The sequence below is a fragment of the Pseudorca crassidens genome, chromosome 1 (genome assembly GCF_039906515.1).
Source record: "Pseudorca crassidens isolate mPseCra1 chromosome 1, mPseCra1.hap1, whole genome shotgun sequence".
NCBI classification, from domain to species: Eukaryota; Metazoa; Chordata; class Mammalia; order Artiodactyla; family Delphinidae; genus Pseudorca; species Pseudorca crassidens.
The window spans coordinates 68016931-68040157 of NC_090296.1; the positions used below are offsets into that span (position 1 = coordinate 68016931).

Sequence of the window (23227 nt, forward strand, 5' to 3'; positions counted from 1 at the left end):
CCTGGTCTGGGAAGATCCCACATGCCCCGGAGCAACTGGGCCCGTGAGCCACAATTACTGAGCCTGCGCGTCTGGAGCCTGTGCTCCGCAACAAGAGAGGCCCGCGTACCGCAGTGAAGAGTGGCCCGCACTTGCCGCAACTGGAGAAAGCCCTCGCACAGAAACGAAGACCCAACACAACCATAAATAAATAAATTAATTAATTAAAAAATTAAAAAAAAAAAAAAAAAGAAGCCTTACAATCTACTGACATTAGAAAAATAATTGCTACCAGCAAAGGAAAGGAGTTTACAACAGCCATATCATTCTAGGTGTCATTCCCAAGTTCCTTATGCTAGTTGCTCATCCAGTAAAATTATACAACGTTAACATTAGAAAGAGTTAACAGGTCTCTAACCCAGCAACAAGACTGATAGCAAAATCACTGTTTTCCTTCACAGTATTACCTCTACATACTTAAAAAAATTTTTTTCCTCAAAAGCAATTGATGGTTTTTTACAGAAAAAGAAAACAACAAAATATCCCACAATCTACTCTTCCAGTGAGAAAAAAATCTAGAAAGGAAGATAGATTTTCCAATCATTCTTAGAAATTTATTCTGATATAAAAAGTAGCTTTTTTACTGCAATACAGTCTCTCAACTTTATTTTTATATGGATCAAATGATAGATGTGAATCTGAAGTTTAATCTTAGGAAATTATTGATACAATATTTATATAACTTTTGGAAATTTAGATATTTTCCTCCAAGTGACTTCTCTATATTCTATAATGGACATTAGTTTTTTTGTTTTTTTTTTTAAATTTGTTTGTTTATTTTTGGCTGTGTTGGGTCTTCGTTGCTGCACGTGGGCTTTCTCTAGTTGTGGTGAGGGGGGCTACTCTTCATTGCGGTGCGGGCGCTTCTCACTGTGGTGGCTTCTCTTGTTGTGGAGCACAGGCTATAGGCACACAGGCTTCAGTAGTTGAGGGCTCAGTAGTTGTGGCTCGCGGGCTCTAGAGCGTAGGCTCAATAGTTGTGGCGCACGGGCTTAGTTGCTCTGCGGCACGTGGGATCTTCCTGGGCCAGGAATCAAACCCATATCCCCCTGCACTGGCAGGCGGATTCTTAACCACTACGCCACCAGGGAAGTCCCTCGACATTAGTTTTAAAACAACAGCAAAATATTACCAAACTTTTACTTTAGGTTAAAGCGAAATTCCTTGTAAGGAAAATAAGTATTAGTGGCTATAGTTCAAAGAAATGGAACTTCTAGGATCATCACATCATGAGAAATGATAAGATCAATCTTTCAAAAGGCAGAGCAAACTTGGTTAACTTAGTTTAGAATAGTTATTTTCCAGAAATAAGAATTTTGGTCATGAATTCAGTTCATATTCTAACAACTTAAAAGTGGTGAGATATTTCATGAGTAAATAGTTCTCTTGGTGACAATAAATACCGCTATAATATTCAGCGGTAAATAGAACTAGCCTTACGAAATTGTTTTTCTTTTAAAGGATGGAATGAAGTAATAACTTGGTTACAGTGATTTTTACTTCTATTTTCTGAAAGAAGCGAGTATCCTCCCTTCCCCCCAATAACTGAATACAGAGGACATACCTCAGAAGGTGCTTGCTGTGCACTTATGTAATAGATAAGAAACAGCCTCATTTTATCTTCTGGAGTTCCTGCTACAAAGGGGAAAACAGATAAGGAAAAAAAGACTTTCATAATTCTGGTTGTTATGTATTATAGTCAACACTATAATCTCAAGGCATACATAAATGTGACAAGACAAACTAAGGTTCTTGATTCAAATGATTTAACGTTATAGGCACTAAATTACAACCATGTAAAACACAGATACGGAAAAAGATTAAATACTATGGGATTACAGGGATAAGCTATGGAAGCATCTCTATTCTATCTTCCAAACTGTCTATAGTGTTGTGATTTATGTTTCAGATCTAAACTCAAAAAGGTATAGGTAGGATAATCATACAATTCTAAAATAGTACACCTTTGAGATAAAAAGGGGGATGCTAGTAATAAGTATGTAAGGACAACTGGTATATAAATGGGACTATCCTGGGAAACCAGTTGCATGGTCCCGTTAGGTACTGGGTTATGAAAACCTGCTGGCTAAAATCATCTAACTGAGCCTAAGGTCATACTTTTGAAATTGGAGCCACTAAATATACATTTCTCCCCTTTCTGAAGGGTCTATGAAGATTTGGAAAAACCACATGTCTATAGTATAATAAACACCATTGTATTATGCAGATTATACCTGCCTGAAATTTTAAGACAAAACAAAAGATTTCAGAGAAATTTCTTGCTTGCAGTGCATCCTTTGAGCTACTACTTCTATTATCCAAAGCCCGAGACTGTCCAGAGAATCCTTTTATTTTCCCCTTAGTACTGGGTGTACTTCGATGCAAAGTGATAGGCACTGGTCATGGGTAACTCAGTTTCACTATTCAACAAATACCAATAGGTATTCTCACTTCAAAGTGTGTCCCAATACGTAAGAACTCAGAATTGTTATACTTTATTATAGAATAAAAACAAGAATAATTTTTTCAAAACATATTGACTGATAACCCATTGATTTTCTATCTTCAAATCATCCTTACTCCCTAAATATGACAAAGACTGGTAATAAAGATCAATGACAGGTTCTCCAACATTCTCATGCTTACAAATAAATATTGTATTTTAGATATACTGAAGTAGGTTACTGGATTCAGGGTTTTGTTTCAATACTAGGAGAAAGCTGATATTTTTGTTTTAGCAGGTAATTAGCCTCAACGGGTTCAGGCCAAAGCTCCTACCAGCCTCTGTGAGCCGTTTCCATCATGGATTCTATTTTTAAAATGTTTGCAGTGCTACTGGGATCTGTCCCACTGCCCAGCAGCCAGTACGGGAACTTGGAGGTCATCTAGTCCTTCACCTCTCAGTCTTTGGAATGCGGTTTAGGATCAGATTCATGCACGTAAAACTCAGAGGTGAGCCCAGGAATTCATAAACAACTTTATGGGGTTGCTTTCCTGAGCTCCTTCCTTTTGCAATCTCCCTGGTACTTTCCAGTTTCCTTGGCCTTCCCTTTTTAGTGCTCCAGCCAGAAAGCTTTGGCTTTAGGTACCCTGCTCCATTGTGTATTTCCTGCAATTATGACGAAGCAGTTAGAGGACAAAAAGAAAAAGAGGAACGGGGCTTGCTGTAGGCTCTTGGAACAACGGCTCCTAAGATACGAGAGACAGGTTCCCCTCCCTCAGAGTTTTAGGGGCCTGTGGGTTCCTGCTGGTGCTTTTAATATCCGCAGCACAGAGCATAGCCTCTTCAAGCTGACGTCTGGGTCCTTTGGACATGTTCCATCATGTTTTAAGTACTTTTCTTGTTTTCTGACCCAAGAAAATGTTTCAGGCTCATTTTGTACTTTCTCTCCCTGGAATCAACCATACTCCAATGAGTCCTAGTGGAAAGTGGAATATATAAGGCTAAAATTTTTACTACTGGGGAACTGTTGCTCCTAGCCCTGCTCAGTTGGCAGAGTTAGGGAATACATATATATGTGTACACACACACACACACGTATATCTATATTTATTTCTCTATTTGGCAAGTATTTAACAAAAACACCAAGTCTACATCAGCACCTCCAATTCCAATCCAATATTCCTAGGGTTCATTGTAGTTTTCTTCATTTCCATAGTTATAACTTCCATTTCTGACAGTGGGAAACCTGGCTCCCTTTTTATTACCCAATATATTTACTTATTTATCCAGTCCCCTGTATGTAACAAATATCTTATCTCTGCCACTGTCCCCCTGCCTGCATGGACGTTATCTCCTCCACTTGAGCTCTGATTCTCTACAATGGACCCACCCATATGCCTGGCTATAATTCTCACCCCACCTGAGCCAATGTTTGGTTTGTCCTATGCAGGGTCACCCCCCTTAATCTGATAGGACTCTTATACCCTTATAACTGCTCCTACATGTGGACACTCCACTCACTTCACTTGGACTTTGACGCTTCATGCTGGATTACCAACCCTCCCTCTACCGGATATGTGGATGCCCTTCTCATCCTGCTCAGGTTCTGACATCTTGTTCTGGGCTGAAGTGGTACTACACTGCTACTTTGCATGAATGCCTACCTTGCTCTGCTCTACTTAATATCTTTAATAATAAATGGTTTGAGAAAGTAAGGGAAAGGAAAAAGAAAGGTTCTCATTGCTTTTTTTAATCAACACACTTAATTGCTTCAACTTTACTCAAAACTTATTGTAAATAACAAGGAATAGCTCGTAAGTGATGAACTTATATGTATCTTTCATATTTTTAACTGTAAAGTACACATATCTTCAAAATGTTATGTTCTTCCCACAAATCTAACTTTTTAAAAGTGTGAGAAATACTATGCCTTCTCAGAAGTTTTTATGAATAGAACCCTTTAATTACAAACAAGTAAAAAAAAATTTTAAACTTACTTTCCAACGTGATATAAAATCTAAAAGTCACACCAAAACTATAACTCAAAAAACACTATTATTTACTCGAAGAGCTTGTATGTAAAATATAAGCTAAAGAGCTTATATGCTTTTTATTCATTTTTCAAAAGAGCTGAGATTTGAATTGAAAACTCTTCTGAAATTATTAAGCCTGTAAAGTTTAGAGAATTTTAGTGGCTAAAATCCTGTGAAGATCTTATGATCATTATGATTGAAAACAATGATTAGATTATATTTCCTAAGTACAAATAGTTATATCTTGTTTTAAGAAAATCTAACAAACATATATTTAGATAAATATAAAGGGATTGTCTACAGAGTTTCTCTAAAAGTGAATTCCCAGGGGCCTCAGACGTGAATCCGGGGTGCAGACGCCTGTCAAGCCCAGGTGGAATCCCTGGCGTGCTGGGCGGTGCGGGTGGTGCAGATGGCCCGGCTCTGACCCCAAGGACACTAGGTCACCCTGTGCACCTCAGGCCACCGCCCTGTCCCTCCGGCAGCTCCAGGTCCCCATGGCCGCACACCAGCCAGGCGGTTCCAGGGATGTGGATGTCTGTGTCTTTGGGGGACCATTACTTTGCCTGCCACATGCCGTGTGGCTGACAGGGTCTTGGTGCTCTGGTGGGGTGTCAGGCCTGTGCCTCTGAGGTGGGAGAGCTGAGTTCAGGACACTGGTCCACCAGAGACCTCTCAGCTCTACGTAATATCAAACAGCGAAAGCTCTCCCAGAGATCTCTATCTCAACGCAAAGACCCAGCTCCATTCAACAACCAGCAAGCTACAGTGCTGGACACCCTGTGCCAAGCAACTAGCAAGACAGGAACACAACCCCATCCATTAGCAGAGAGGCTGCCTAAAATCATAATAAGGTCACAGACACCCCAAAACACATCACCGGACGTGGTCCTGCTGACTAGAAAGACAAGATCCAGCTTCATCCACCAGAACACAGGCACTAGTCCTCTCCACCAGGAAGGCTACACAACCCACTGAACCAACTTTAGACACTGGGGCAGACACCAAAAACAACGGGAACTATGAACCTACAGCCTGCGAAAAGGAGACCCCAAACACAGTAAGTTAAGCAAAATGAGAAGACAGAGAAACACACAGCAGATGAAGGAGCAAGGTAAAAACCCACCACACCAAACAAATGAAGAGGAAATAGGCAGTCTACCTGAAAAAGAATTCAGAATAATGACTGTAAAGATGATCCAAAATCTCAGAAATAGAATGGAGAAATTACAAGAAACGTTTAACAAGGACCTGGAAAAACTAAAGCGCAAACAATGATGAACAACACAACAAATACAATTAAAAATTCTCTAGAAGGAATCAATAGCAGAATAACTGAGGCAGAAGAACGGATAAGTGACCTGGAAGACAAAATAGTGGAAATAACTACTGCAAAGCAGAATAAAGAAAAAAGAATGAAAAGAATTGAGGACACTCTCAGAGACCTCTGGGACAATATTAAATGCACCAACATTTGAATTATAGGGGTCCCAGAAGAAGAAAAGAAAAACAAAGGGACTGAGACAATATTTGAAGAGATTATAGCTGAAAACTTCCATAATATGGGAAAGTAAATAGTCAATGAAGTCCAGGAAGCACAGAGAGTCCGATACAGGATAAATCCAAGGAGAAACAGGCTAAGGCACATATTAGTCAAACTATCAAAAATTAAGTACAAAGAAAAATATTAAAAGCAGCAAGGGAAAAGCAACAAATAACATACAAGGGAATCCCCATAAGGTTAACAGCTGAACTTTCAGCAGAAACTCTGCAAGCCAGAAGGGAGTGGCAGGACATATTTAAAGCAAAGAATGGGAAAAATCTACAACCAAGATTACTCTACCAAGCAAGGATCTCATTCAGATGCAACGGAGAAATTAAAACCTTTACAGACAAGCAAAAGATAAGAGAAATCTGCACCACCAAACCAGCTGTACAACAAATGCTAAAGGAACTTCTCTAGGCAGGAAACATAAGGGAAGGAAAAGACATACAAAAACAAACCCAAAACAATTAAGAAAATGGTAATAGGAACATAAATATTGATAACTACCTTAAATGTAAATAGATTAAATGCTCCAACCAAAAGATACAACTGGCAGAATGGATACAAAAACAAGACCCGTATATATGCTGTCTACAAGGTACCCACTTCAGACCTAGGGACACATACAGACTGAAAGTGAGGGGATGGAAAAAGATATTCCATGCAAATGGAAATCAAAAGAAAGCTGGAGTAGCAATTCTCATATCAGACAAAATAGACTTTAAAATAAAGACTATTAGAAGAGACAAAGAAGGACACTATATAATGATCAAGGGATCAATCCAAGAAGAAGATATAAGAATTGGAAATATTTGTGCACCCAGCATAGGAGAACCTCAATACCTAAGGCAAATGCTAATAGCCATAAAAGGGGAAATCAACAGTAACACAATCACAGTAGGGGTCTTTAACACCCCACTTTCTCCAATGGACAGATCATCCAAAATGAAAATAAATAAGGAAACACAAGCTTTAAATGATACATTAAACAAAATGGACTTCATTGGTATTTATAGGACATTCCATCCAAAAAAACAACACAATACACTTTCTTCTCAAGTGCTCATGGAACATTCTCCAGGATAGATCATACCTTGGGTCACAAATCAAGGCTTGGTAAATTTAAGAAAACTGAAATTGTCTCAAGTATCTTTTCCGACCACAATGCTATGAGACTAGATATCAATTACAGGAAAAAAACTGTAAAAAACATAAACACATCAGGCTAAACCATACATTAATAAATAACCAAGAGATCACTGAAGAAATCAAAGAGGAAATCAAAAAATACCTAGAAACAAATGACAATGAAAACACAATGATCCAAAATCTATGGGATGCAGCAAAAGCAGTTCTAAGAGGGAAGTTTATAGCAATACAATCCTACCTCAAGAAACAAGAAACATCTCGAATAAACAACCTAACCTTACCTAAAGCAATTAGAGAAAGAAGAACAAAAAAACCCCAAAGTTAGCAGAAGGAAAGAAATCATAAAGATGAGATCAGAAATAAATGAAAAAGAAATGAAGGAAACGATAGCAAAGATCAATAAAACTAAAAGCTGGTTCGTTGAGAAGATAAAGTTGACAAACCATTAGCCAGACTCATCAAGAAAAAAAGGGAGAGGACTCAAATCAGTACAGTTAGAAATGAAAAAGGAGAGGTAACAACTGACATTGCAGAAATACAAAGGATCACAAGAGATTACTACAAGCAACTCTATACCAATAAAATGAACAACGTGGAAAAATGGACAAATTCTTAGAAAAGCACAACCTTCCAAGACTGAACCAGGAAGAAGTAGAAAATGTAAACAGACCAATCACAAGCACTGAAATTGAGACTGTGATTAAATATCTTCCAAAAAACAAAAGCCCAGGACCAGATGGATTCACAGGCAAATTCTATCAAACATTTAGAGAAGAGCTAACACCTATCCTTCTCAAACTCTTCCAAGATACAGCAGAGGGAGGAACACTCCCAAACTCACTCTACAAGGTCACCATAATGCTGATACCAAAACCAGACAAAGATGTCACAAAGAAAGAAAACTACAGGCCAATATCACTGATGAACATAGATGCAAAAATCCTCAACAAAATACCAGCAAACAGAATCCAACAGCACATTAACAGGATCATATACCATGATCAAGTGGGGTTTATCCCAGGAATGCAAGGATTCTTCAATATACACAAATCAATCAATGTGATATACCATAATAACAAATTGAAGAATAAAAACCATATGATCATCTCAATAGATGCAGAAAAAGCTTTCAACAAAATTCAACACCCATTTATGATAAAAACCCTCCAGGTAGTAGGCATAGAGGGAAATTACCTCAACATAATAAAGGCCATATATGACAAACGGACAGCCAACATCGCTCGCAATGATGAAAAATTGAAACCATTTCCTCTAAGATCAGGAACAAAACAAGGTTGTCCACTCTCACCACTATTATTCAACATAGTTTTGGAAGTTTTAGCCACGGCAATCAGAGAAGAAAAAGAAATAAAAGGAATCCAAATTGGAAAAGAAGAAGTAAAGCTGTCACTGTTTACAGATGACATGATACTATACATAGAGAATCCTAAAGATGCTACCAAAAAACTACTAGAGGTCACCAATGAATTTGGTAAAGTAGCAGGATACAAAATTAATGCACAGAAATCTCTTGCATTCCTACACACTAGTGATGAAAAATCTGAAAGAGAAATTAAGGAAACACTCTCATTTACCACTGCAGCAAAAAGAATAAAACACCCAGGAATAAACCTACTTAAGGAGACAAAAGACCTGTATGCAGAAAACTATGAGACACTGATGAAAGAAATTAAAGATGATACAAACAGAGAGAAAGATATACCATGTTCTTGGATTGGAAGAATCAACATTGTGAAAATGAGTGTACTACTCACAGCAATCTACAGGTTCAATGCAATCCCTATTAAACTACCAATGGCATTTTTCACAGAACTACAACAAAAAGTTGCACAATTTGTTTGGAAACACAAAAGACCCTGAATAGCCAAAGCAATCTTGAGAAAGAAAAACAGAGCTGGAGGAATCAGGCTCCCAGACTTCAGACTACAATACAAAGGTACAGTAATCAAGACAATATGGTACTGGCACAAAAACAGAAATATAGATCAATAGAACAGGATAGAAAGCACAGAGATAAACCCACACTCCTATGGTCACCTTCTTTGTTTCTTTTTTTTTTGCGGTACGCGGGCCTCTCACTGTTGTGGTCTCTCCTGTTGCGGACCACAGGCTCCAGACGCACAGGCTCAGTGGCCATGGCTCATGGGCCTAGCCGCTCCGTGGCATGTGGGATCTTCCCAGACCGGGGCACGAACCCATGTCCCCTGCATCGGCAGGCAGACTCTCAACCACTGTGCCATCAGGGAAGCCCTGGTCACCTTATTTTTGATAAAGGAGGCAAGAATATACAATGGAGAAAAGACAGCATCTTCAATAAGTGGTGCTGGGAAACCTGGACAGCTACATGTAAAAAAATGAAGTTAGAACACTCCCTAACACCATACACAAAAATAAACTTAAAATGAATTAAAACGCTAAATGTAAGACCAGATACTATAAAACTCCTAGAAAAAAAAACATAGGCAGAACACTCTATGAGATAAATCACAGCAAGATCTTTTTAGACCCACCTCCTAGAGGAATGGAAATAAAAACAACAAAAAAAACCCAAATGGGACCTAATGAACCTTAAAACCTTTTGCACAGCAAAGGAAACCATAAACAAGACCAAAAGACAACCCTCAGAATGGGAGAAAATATTTGCAATTGAAGCAACTGACAAAGGATTAATCTCCAAAATTTACAAGCAGGTCAATATCAAAAACACAAACAACCCAATCCAAAAATGGGCAGAAGACCTACATAGACATTTCTCCAAAGAAGATATACAGATTGCCAACAAACACATGAAAGGCTGCTTAACATTACTAATCATTAGAGAAATGAAAGTCAAAACTACAATGAGGTATCACCTCACACCAGTCAGAATGGCCATGATCAAAAAATCTACAAACAATAAATGCTGGAGAGGGTGTGGAAAAAAGGGAACCCTCTTGCACTGTTGGTGGGAATGTAAATTGATACAGCCACTATGGAGAACAGTATGATGGTTCCTTAAAAAACTAAAAACAGAACTACTATACGACCCAGCAATCCCACTACTGGACACATACCCTGGGAAAACCATAATTCAAAAAGAGTCATGGACAAGCCTCTTATATATCCTCATCCACCAGAGGGCAGACAGCAGAAGCAAGAAGAACTACAATCCTGCAGCCTGTGGAACAAAAACCACATTCACAGAAAGATAGGCAAGATGAAAAGGCAGAGGGCTATGTACTAGATGAAGGAACAAGATAAAACACCAGAAAAACAACTAAATGAAATGGAGATAGACAATCTTCCAGAAAAAGAATTCAGAATAATGACAGTGAAGATGATCCAGGACCTCAGAAAAAGAATGGAGGCAAAGATCGAGAAGATGCAAGAAATCATCCAAGAAACAAAAGCCAGATGGCTTCACAGGTGAATTCTATCAAATATTTAGAGAAGAGCTAACACCCATCCTTCTCACACTCTTCCAAAAAATTGCAGAGGAAGGAACACTCCCAAACTCATTCTACAAGGCCACCATCACCCTGATACCCAAACCAGACAAAGATACTACAAAAAAAGAAAATTACGGACCAATATCACTGATGAATATAGATGCAAAAATCCTCAACAAAATACTAGCAAACAGAATCCAACAACACATTAAAAGGATCATACACCATGATCAAGTGGGATTTATCCCAGGGATGCAAAGATTCTTCAATATATGCAAATCATCAATGTGAAACACCATATTAACAAATTGAGGAAGAAAAACCATATGATCATCTCAATAGATGTAGAAAAAGCTTTTGACAAAATTCAACACCCATTTATGATAAAAACTCTCCAGAAAGTGGGCATAGAGGGAAACTACCTCAACATAATAAAGGCCATATATGAAAAAAAAAAAAAAAAAAGTCATGTACCACCATGTTCATTCCAGCTCTACTTACAATAGCCAGGACGTGGAAGCAACCTAAGTGTCCATCAACAGATGAATGGATAAAGAAGATGTGGCACATACACACAATGGAATATTAGCCATAAAAAGAAATGAAACTGAGTCATCTGTAGTGAGGTGGAGGGACCTAGAGACTGTCATACAGAGTGAAGTAAGTCAGAAAGAGAAAAATAAATACTGTATGCTAACACATATATATGGAATCTAAAAAAAAAAAAACGTTCTGAAGAACCTAGAGGCAGGACAGTAATAAAGACGCAGACGTAGAGAATGGACTTGAGGACACGGGGTGGGGGAAGGGTAAGCTGGGAGAAAGTGAGAGAGTGGCATGGACTTATGTATACTAACCAATGTAAAGTAGATAGTTATTGGGAAGCAGCCGCATAGCACAGGGAGATCAGCTCGGTGCTTTGTGATCACCTAGAGGGGTGGGATAGGGAAGGTGGGAGGGAGACGCAAGGGGGAGGAGATATGGGGATATATGTATATGTATAGCTGATTCATTTTGTTATAAAGCAGAAACTAACACACCATTGTAAAGCAATTATACTCCAATAAAGGTGTTTAAAGAAAAGTGAATTCCCTAAATATTTAAAACAAAATTCAGTTTTAGATACATCGTTTTAGGAAACTCTTTAGGGTGAAACCAAAGTAATTAGAAACTGCATCACTTAGAGATGCTGGCTTTGAATATTTTACCTTCAAATCTTCCTGGAGCCAGCAGAAATTGAGCTTTAAATGTATCACTTTAAACAAATGAATATAACAAGTGCTTAAATACCTCCCTCCCCCCAAAAAAGCACTTACATACCATCAAAGAAAAGTTCAATAAAATAAAATGTAAATCATTTTTCTACCTTAGTAACTGCTATGCTACAAATTTCTCAACAGGAAATAGCTCATTTAATTATCTCATTAATAGCAAAGATTGTGAGAAAAACAATGATTCTATTCAGATTTTACTCAAATTGAAAATGCTGGATTCATCAGAAGTAAAACTTACATTAACCTCAAATTCATGGTACATACCATCAGGGTCTGATATTATATCTAGAAGCGATTTATCCAGAGTAGTTTTGCTCATTATTTTTTCTTCATATTCAAAATATACATCCAATTTTCTTGCCTGTTTCAAAATAAGTGTCTGATTAGAATACATCAAGTAATAAAAACATACTAAAGGACTCTCAGCTTACAAGTTTCTATGATCAATTTGAAAAACAAATGTTCATTTCCTAGTAGAATTTAAAGTTTCTTACTTTTGACATTGTTAATATAAAAAAAGATAGATTGACTATTATATTTATCATATTTTACTTATAAATTCAGAATTAACTCTGCATGTCATATATTAGCAAAGACAAAAAACCACACAAATCTCAATTATTGTATTAATTAGTAACTAGCATACAAATAACACTGTATTCCATGCAAATTAATATCAAGTGGTCGTGTTACGTTTACTTTTTTAGTGAGTAAATTCAGATATTTTCATCTTAACCAGAAAGTTACCCTAATTATTTTCAATGGTTTTTAAATAAAATATTTTCCTACTTAATACTTTGAAGTTTAGATAATGGAAAAGTAGTCAAACTTAGTTTTTCTGTATGGCAGCTTTTCTAATTTAAAATTTGTTCATTAAAATTATCCAAATGAAATTAACATGTTAGGATAATCCGAGGTAAATAAAAATTACCGAGTATCTATTAAATTATGCTTCAAATAAGACAAGAGAGAAAAGAACATGCTTTACTACTGAAGGTATTACCAATCTAAGTAGAAACCATTCATGAAATAAATGAGAATACTTATGAGATACCAACAAAGAACCAAAATGTAAATATAGAATATAAATAAATATATTAAGTTCAGATGACAGAATGAAATAATTAACCAATTGTGGAGAAGGAAGCGATGAGTTTTGAATTGTTTTGAAAGTGGTTTGGGGACATGGATAGACAGAGTTCATTTCAGTTAAAGGGATCATACCAAGGCATAATCAGAGTGGACAGATCTGAGTGGCAGACTCAGGAGTGATTTCATATATGAGGCAACAGGCAATCAACCAGAGTCCCTCGATCCCACTCCCCTGCAGTGGCACACAAGGCCAGAGCTTTAAACAGATGAAATATTCCGTTTGAAAATCCAAACAACATGAAAAGGTAAATACATTGAGACCTGTCTTCACTCCTGTCCTTTTCCACCTAATTTCCACCTGCTTCTTTGGATATTCTTTATTTCTCCTATAGTTTTTCACTTTCTCTATGCAAATAGTATCTATACCCTAAGATCCCTCTGCTTTCTGCCACAAAAGGTAATATACTATACTCTTCTGTCCCTTGTTTTCACTCAATATAACCAGTACATGGAGAACTTCCTTATTAGTGAAGTCTAGATAAGAGTTAATAAACTCTGTCAGAGTTTTCCTTTTTATAAATGGCTCTTCATATTCTTCAGATTCCCTGATACAGGAACCATTTTAACTACTGTATAAAGCTACTTTGAATAACGAAGTAGATGAGAGGTAAAGTCCTAGGAATGGGAAAATGTAATATCAAAAATGAACAAAAGAAATAGAAAGGAGATCCTAGGAAAGAGAAAATGGTGGTGACTGTGTGAATGGAAAGGAAGAGACAGATACTTAATAATTAACATGAGAATGTATATGGGAAGGAAGCTAGTGAAAAAAGTCAAAGATAACTCCTGGGGAACTAGGATAATAGTAGTAGGAACTATGTTAACATAAATATTAGATTGGGAAAGGCTAATTATCTGTAGAGTAAAGCTAGGAATGGAAGGGGGAAGGTGATAAAATAAGGTGTTAGGCTGACTTTCGGGCCCTCACAATCTGCTCCAGCCAACTTTTCTGTTTTATCACTATTCACTAGGTTCAGTTCCCTCTAGTCACATCAATTAACTCACTGACTTTCAATAAACGTAATGTATGCTTTTAATCCTCAAGGATTAGGCTTGGGTTATACACTCTTAGCTTTTTTAGAATGTATTTCTCCTCCATCACCTGCCCAGTGAATTCTACTCATTTTTCAAGGTCCAGCCTCTTTGCAGCGTCTCTGTAACTCTTCAGTCTCTGTTCTTTCCCTTTCCTGACCCTCCCCCAATCTTCTTCACTGGGAGAATTTATTAATCCCTTAAGTGTGTACTGACAGCACTCTGTACACTTCTCCATAATAATAATCACACCACATTACTGTCTTTGGTTTACCTGTTACCCTTCTAAAACTGTGAACTCCTTAAAGTGTGTCTAATTAATTGTTTAACCCTAGGAGTCTAACACAGCACCTGGCTCATAACAAGTACTTGATAAAATATTTGTTGAATGTCTAAGCTAAGAGCAGGATATACAGATCAAGTAGTCATCTTTAAAAGTTATAAAAGTAGATAAATGAACTTCTAGAAGTGAAAACTGTAAAGAATCAAGTCTTTAGTGACTTAATATATAAAATTAAGTAGGCTAAATGCCATAATGGAATCTAATGTCTGTACCTACATAAATCAATGAAGAAACATGGTTCACTGACTTATGGAGGTACAGACATTAGATTCATTTTGCTCTTCTTGATGTGTTAACTTACCCCTAGTTTAACTTCTAATTAACAATGGAAACAATTCAAAAACAAGTTAATTCGACTGCTAATGGGTAGAGTTTCTTTTGAAGGTGATGATAATGTTCTAAAATTGCATTGTGATTATGGCTGCATAACTCTGTGAATATACTAAAAACCACTAAATTGTACACTTTAAATAGGTGAATTGTATGGTATGTGAATTATATCTCAATAAAGGAGTTGAAGAAAAACAACATAGCACTTCAATATACTGATTGGAAGGGAGCCTCATGTGGGAGAGAAAGGAGTGGAGATTTTCTAACCTGCATGAAAGAACTAGTAGTATCTGTTCAGTACCTATTATGTGCAAGGCACTTTACTTACAGCTATGGCTTTCAAACATTTTTTTTTTTTTTTTTTTTTTTTTTTTGCGGTACGCGGGCCTCTCACTGTTGTGGCCTCTCCCGTTGCAGAGCACAGGCTCCGGACGCGCAGGGTCAGCGGCCTTGGCTCACGGGCCTAGTCGCTCCGCGGCATGTGGGATCTTCCCGGACCGGGGCACGAACCCGTGTCCCCTGCATCGGCAGGCAGACTCTCAACCACTGTGCCACCAGGGAAGCCCTCAAATGTTTTTAAACAGAGAACCTCAGGACCCTCTTTCTCAAACCAAATCTTCTGTAGAACCCTAAACATAAAGATACAAGTGACCCATTAAATGTCTCTATTGAGCTCTAGGGTACCAGAGAACAGTGTTTAAAAACTACAAACTTAGACTATCTCATTTAATTCTCCAGATAACACTATGAGCTAGGAATTATTAGTCTCGTTTTAAAGATGAAGAAACAGACACAAAGAAACATAAATTTATTCAAGGTTACCAGACTAGAAGTAGTAGAGAGTTGAGATTCAAATCCAGGTCAGACTCCAATGTACACCACAGATAAAGAGTAGGGAAAATTACATTTTCCTCAAGAACAACTTATTGCTTCCTTTGTATATGCTTTATGGAAGAAAGTATATGTGTCAATTAGTATATATTTGGGGTTTTTTGGTAATACACATAATTTACGTATATGTGGTAAAAGGTTACTTTGTCCAGAGACATAATATCTATAGGTCGGTCCTTTTTCACTTTCTTGAAATAAGGGAAAATACTAAGAGAAACAACTTCTGTCCCAAAGATTGATTATTCTTCTACAATATGGATTCAAAGGAGGACAAAAATTGGATAACAAGAGTTACATGGAAAATAGACAAATTAAAAATATAAAACAAAATAACAAGGTCAAGATAATAAACAGATTTTTGGTAGCTTCAATAAATATCAAGAATAAATTATCAAAAAGGGAATATTTCAGAAAAATAAAGGACTATATATGGAATACAAATTATATCTAGTGAATACAAACTCTGAGAGCTATGAATTTCCTAAAAATCCCTTTAGAAGAGCTAAGAGAAGAATCTGATTTAAAAAAAAAAATTCTAGTGTTTTTCTCCCAATTTCAGAGTTATCAGTGGACAATCAGCGTGATGTTTTTCATTTCTCAGTGCACTGTGTCAACATTCACATCAAATTAACCACACATATATGCATTTTATATATATTATCCAACTAAATGTACTGAATTGTCATTTACCTGTAACTGTGTTTATAATTTTGTTAATTTGAAATAAAGTGTAAAGTGTTAAGTATATGTCTGTGCGTATGGCATTTTTTGACTGGTGACAGCCAATAGTCTACTGGGTTTAAAAAGAACAAAAGAAGGGACACTTCTAAAAACCCTCAAGTCATTCGGGATGTGTAAGTAGTATGCATTTCTTGCCTTTTGAGAACCCATTACGTAGGAAGATTTATTGATGATCCATACAGGACATGAAAGGAATTCCTTTTTCCTTCCTACAACTGTGGGGGATTTTTTTCCTTCTCTTTTACCATTCCTCTGTTTATCCTAGCTACAGGCACCACCACTCTGGGACTCCCTATTCACTGCTAGCTACAGCCTCAGTCATAGACTGAGGTGATGACAAAGACTAGAGTGGTATTTCTTGGCCTTCCTTCTTCTCCAAGCGCCAGTTCTATTCCCTAGTCAGCAGTAAAAGCAAAGACAAGAAGGGATTAGACAGTTATTACTTCCTTTCACTACTAAGAATCCCAATATTCTTCTACCAGTACTTCTTACAGGAGAGAGAGGGGATGACAAACTCTTCTTTGCTGCAACACAACATTTGAAACATTCCAGATTATGAATTAAATAGGGTTTGTAGGACAGGGACCTATCTGCCATGTTAATGTCTATAGGAAAGTATATCCTTAAGCTAAAATGAACTTAGAACTATACTTTTAGGATATAACCTAATCTTAAGTTGAAGATCCTTTATACTCTAGCCTTTTCTTGTTTCTACTTTCTTTTTTAAATGTGCAGTTCCTATCATCATTCAAGGCTGTTTTGGATAATTCTTCCTCCAGGTGAGTGGCCTCTGTATGCTGTATTATAATAGTCTGTGGTCTGTATGTCACTAGAGTATAAAGTCTAGATTATACTAAGCTATTTGTTCATTACTTTATGGCTTGTGCCCTGCAAGATGACTGGAATTCTCTAAAACTCAATTGCCTTTCATAATATAACACAATAGCATGTTAATATATTTTTAGTTATTTAGGTGTATTTTTTGCTGCATTTCATGCCAGTGGATTTATATGGGTTTGCTAATGTGAAAAATTATGTTGCACTAAAACTGGATGTTCCATGAAAATATTTAAGGTGTTCTATAGCACAGCTGGCTGAAAATATTTATTCTGGAGCATTTGCTCATATGCCACAGTGACTTAGAAATCTTGAATAAAATTCATCATTATACTTCTACCTCACTTCTGTGCAGAGATGGGACAGTATACTGTCAAGTGAGGAACCTGATTAGGATCTTCAATTTCTATAATAGGTTATCAACCTTACTAGTTAGTTATCTCATTTCCAAATATATGCATTTTTCTCTCTACCAAGAACACTGACTTTCTAGCATTCCAGGCCCAAATCAGAAGGTGTAACCTCAACTTCTCTGCTATGTAAATCCAGCCAATTTAAAAAAGTGATATTATTACATTATTTAAAGAATGCAAAATATTTCCACTTTAGATACTAAAAATTCTATTCTTAGTGTAAAAAAAAAACCACTAGAATGGTATAAACTTAGACTTTATTACCTTGGTCACTCATAAAACTGCCCTCAATGAATTATATTTTAATATTATGCCCTTAACGTTCATTAAGTTGCCATGTAAAATCCATGACAGTAACTGATATTAAAATATTGCATTGTTACATCACTAAATTTACTCTAGATAATGCCCAATATGAACAATGTCTTTTGTAACATAATATTAAGGAACACTTTGCTTAGAATAAAAAACAAATTCTTTCTGAGAAAATTTTCAAGAATTTAATTGTATCTCTTTACTGTGGTTGCCAGAAAATTCAAAGCCAAACTTGAGAATTATAACTATATAGAAACTATTGTGAGTTTCTACTTCATGATTTTTGCTGTATGTGCTATTCGTGGAAGCTGACTTAAATCTGTTTTAGAATAAGAAAACAAGTTTATTTAATCTATAAATTTATCTTATATATTGACTCCTACTAAAAAATTTAAATTCTAACAAAAATGATCTATGTAATAAGAAATTTTAAATGTATATGAAATGATCTTTATAGATGACAAATATTAAAATACTAATATTAGCAACCTTATTATAATGAAATACAAAAAAGTGCTTTATCTATAATATTTCTGGAGAAAACAGAGGTTTATATGGCACCTGTAAACTATTATCTTATTTTATCATAACTCTCAGAAGCATTTAGTTTTATCTCACTAATGTGTTGAACTCTCAAAAGATATACCCAGGAAAAGAACAGCAAATTAAATCCAAGTAAACAGAAGAAAAGAAATGATAAAAATCAGAGCAGAAATCAATGAAATTAAAAACAAGAAATCACTAGAGAAAAATCACTGGAACCAAAAGCTGGTTCTTTGAAATGATCAATCAAATTGGTAAACTTCTAGCCAGGTTAACTAAGAATAAAGAAGAGAAGACATAAATAGTATCAGAAATGAAAGAGGGGCCATCATTACTGATCCCATGACATTAAAAGGATAATAAAAATATTTTAAACAACTCTGTGCCCATAAACTTGATAACCTAGATGAAATGAACCAATTCCTTGAAAGACACAATCTATCAAAACTCACTTATGGAATGAATAGGCCTATATTATTAAAGAAATTGATCAATAATGAATAGCTTTCCAAAATAGAAAGCATCAGGTCTAGGTGAGTTACTAGTGAATTCTACCAAATATTTAAGAAAGAAATCATTCCAAATCTCTACAATCTCTTCCAGAAAATACAATGCAAACGAACTAGATGTTTTCTTGCTAAGATCAGGAACAAGGTAAAGATGTTCCCTCTCACACTCCTACTCAACCTTGTACTAGAAGTCCTAGCTAATGCAATAAACAAGAAAAGGAAATAAAAAGCATACAGATTGGGAAGGAAGAATAAAGCTGTCTTTGTTTGCAGATGACACTACTGTCTATGTAGAAAATCCCAAAGAAACACCAAAAAATCTCCTGGAACTAATAAGTGATTATAGCAAGATTGTAGGACACAAGGTTAATATACAAAAGTCAACCGGTTTCCAATATACTAGCAATGGACAATTGAACTTTGATATTAAAGGAAATACCATTTTCATTAGTACTCAAAAAATAAATGAAGAGATAGTTCTTATTTATGAATAGGCAGACTCATTATTGTCAAGATGTCAGTTCTTCCCACTTGATCTATAGATTCAACACAATTCCAGTCAAAATCTCAGCAGGTTATTTGGTGGATATTGACAAACTCATTCTAAGGTTTATATGGAGACAGGAAAGACCCAGAATAGTCAACACATTATTGAAGGAGGAAAAAAAAAAGGATGGAGGACTGACAACACCTGATTTTAATACTTAACTTAAAAGTTGCAATAATTAAGACAGTGTGGTGTTTGTGAAAAAAACCCAGACATATCAATGATACTACAGAAACAGACTCACACAAATACAGTTGACTAATCTTTGACAGAAGCACAAATGCAATTCAATGGAGGAGGAAAGTCTTTTCAACAAATGGTGAAGGAACAACTGGACATCCACATGCAAAAAAAATATGACATACCCAACACCTTTCAGAAAAACTGACTCAAAATGGATCACAGACCTAAATGTAAATGCAAAACTAAAACTCCTAAAAGATACCAGGAGAAAATTTAGATGACCTGGGTATAGTGATGACTTTTTAGATAGAACACCAAAGGCACGATCCATGAAAGAAATAATTAAAAAGATGGACTTGATTAAAATTAGAGGCCTCTGTTCTGTGAAGGATATTACCAAGAGAATGAGAAGACAAGCCATAGACTGGGATAAGATAACTGCAAAGACACATCCATTAAGGGATTCTAATCGCCCCCCCAACAATACAAAGAACTCTTAAAATTCAGCACTAAGAAAACAAAATACAATTTAAAAATGGGCCAAAGACCTGAACAGACGTTTCACGAAAGAAGATAGGCAGATGGCAAGTAAGTGTATGAAAAGATGCTTCACACTGTATGACATCAGAAAAATGCAAATTAAAATAAGACACACTTGGGACTTCCCTGGCAGTCCAGTGGTTAAGACCCCACCCTTCCAATGCACAGGGCGTGGGTTCGATCCCTGGTCGGGGAACTAAGATCCCGCATGCTGCTGCGGAGCGGCCAAAAATAAAATAAATAAATAAAATTAAGTAAATAATAAAAGTATGTACATGTAATAACCTATAAGGGAAAAGAATCTGAAAAACAGTGTGTATATAACTGAATCACTGTGCTGTACACATGAAACTAAAATGACATTGTATATAAATCAACTATACTTCAATAAAAATAAAGTATGTACAAAAAACAGGACATCATATATTAAAAAAAGACACACTACATACCTATCAGAATGACTAAAATCCAACACTGGCAACACCAGATGCTGGTGAAGATATGAAGCAACAGGAACTCTCATTCACTGCTGATGGGAATGCAAAATGGTACAGCCACCTTGGAAGACAGTTTGGCAGTTGGCAGTTTTTTACAATTCTAAACATACTCTGGCCATATGATCCAGCAATCACGCTCTTAGATATTTACCAGAAGGAGCTGAAAACTTATGTCCACCCCAAAACCATCACATGGATGTTTATAGCAGCTTTATTCAAAAATGCCAAGAGTTGGGAGCAACCAAGATGCCCTTCAATAACTGAATGAATAAATAAACTATGGTACATCCAGACAATGGAATATTAATTAGCAATAAAAAGAAATGAGCTATTAAGTCATGAAAAGACACAGAACGGTCTTAAATGCATTTTACTAAATAAAAGAAACTACTCTGAAAAAGTTACATACTGTATGATTCCAACTATCTGATATTCTGGAAAACAATACTGTGGAGACAGTAAAAAATCAGTGGTTGTCAGGGATTTGGGGGGAGGGAAGAATGGATACACAGGTGGAGCACAGGTGATTTTAGAGCAGTTGAACAGTATGATATTGTAATGATGGATACATGTCATTATACATTTGTCAAAACCCACAGAATGTACAACACAAAGAATGAACCCTAATGTAACTACAGACTTTAGTTGGTATTAATAATGTATTAATATTGGCTTATCAAATGTAACAAATGTACCACATTAATGCAAGAGATTAATAACAGGGGAAACTGGGGACAGGTGGGTAAGAAGATACATGGAAATCCTCTGTACTTTTCACTCATTTTCCTGCAAACATAAAACTGCTCTAAAAAAATAGTCTATTAATTAAAAAAAAACTAAAGCCAAAAAAGACATGCATCTAATGTAAAACAAAAGAAAGGGGCACATTTAATAAAGAGTGTTTGCAATACCTTGGGAAGATTTGTGTAGCTTTGAATAATAACACCTTTCACTTTTACTTCTCCATAGATATTATATAAAATAACCCAAACCAAAGGAAAACAACAGAGAGATGATTTTGCATGTGCTTCAAAAAAAAGATAGCTTTAGGAGTGTAGTCTTACATTGACAATGAATACACAAAGTATATAATACATACATATATTTGTATGTATTCATGTTCGCTACTAGTCAATAAGTAACCCTAGCATGGAATTTTTCTTGAGGTATTTATTGGTATTTCAACATAACTGACCTTTAAAACAAATCCGTTATTTTAAAAAGTATACTTGTTTTATGAAACAATTTAAAAGTTCACTAAATTTTCATTTCCTATTTAAGCATTCATGGACATAAAAGACTAGGCCAACTGAGTATTTTTAAAATGAATGAATAAACACATTGAATGGTCAAATATTTTAGTAAGACAACTGGGGTTCCCTACTTCTAATTTTTGCTTGTTTACATTACTTTTGAACCCATGGTTACTCTAAAGGGATTATAAAAGAGCAAAACCATTCTCATTACATTTTTGGTGATTATGTTTTAAGGAACTACAGCACGGTAGACAGAGTATGGGATTTAAAAGTCAAAAGCCAAAGTTCAAGTTCAGGCTCTGGCAGTTGGTCTCAAGTCATGTACTCAGTACCTCTGAGATTCCAGTACCTCTGAGTTTTCCTCTGCAGAATGAGAGAACATATCTATTATGTTAAATTATCTGATATACAAGTGCACAAAAGAAGTTTGTTCTCTTTAAAAGGAAAAAAATACATCATATGTTCATATTTTTCAGCCAACAATCATAACCTGAGGATGCTACGTTTGATAATAAAATATTTGTGAAGTGTAAAGCACTCTATAAGGCACTGTAGTAAAAACACGTTCATTTACATAGTATCTTAAAATACATGTTTTTTAAAGGTACTCTAGTACTCACATAACAATCAGGGTGTAAATATTTTCACTCGATTAAAATAAGAACCATCTACAGAACTGTACATTGTAGGTGATCAATAAGTATAGAGAAAAGAAAGCAAAAATGGCAGTATCAGAAGCAGTCAGGTAAAAGAATGCAAAATTCTTTAAGGCATTTCTTTAAATGAAAAATTTCTTGACTTTACTTGATAAACTGAACCAGACTGAAACTGAATAACAATGATAAATGGTATGGTAAAGAGATAACAAGACAAAATACAAAAAGTTCCAGGTTTGAGTTCCAACTCTGCCATTAACTAGGGAACATTTAACCTTTTCTTTTCTTATTTCCTTCACTGATTAAATGAAGAATATTTCACAAAACATGTTCTGCAGAATGCTAGTTCTCAGAGTTGGTTATAAGAAATAATCCCTAGAGGTATTCCAAAGTCAACGGAGTTTGAGAAATATTGGCTAAATAAGTTTTTTAAATGCATATATTGGGCTTCCCTGGTGGCGCAGTGGTTAAGAATCCACCTGCCAATGCAGGGGACACAGGCTTGAGCC

At 36.0% G+C, this 23227-nt stretch overlaps 1 protein-coding gene across 2 annotated transcripts in view; it reads right to left on the minus strand.

Annotated features, from left to right (window-relative positions):
* Positions 1–23227, minus strand: part of SCFD1 (sec1 family domain containing 1) — a 133280-nt gene that overhangs the window by 40354 nt on the left and 69699 nt on the right. For both annotated transcript variants that reach the window (XM_067738039.1, XM_067738048.1), the window contains exons 15-16: positions 12198–12294; positions 1604–1674 (exon numbers count right to left, since the gene is read on the minus strand). In XM_067738039.1, the coding sequence (XP_067594140.1) occupies positions 1604–1674; positions 12198–12294 (168 nt within the window). The remainder of the gene's footprint in view (positions 1–1603; positions 1675–12197; positions 12295–23227) is intronic.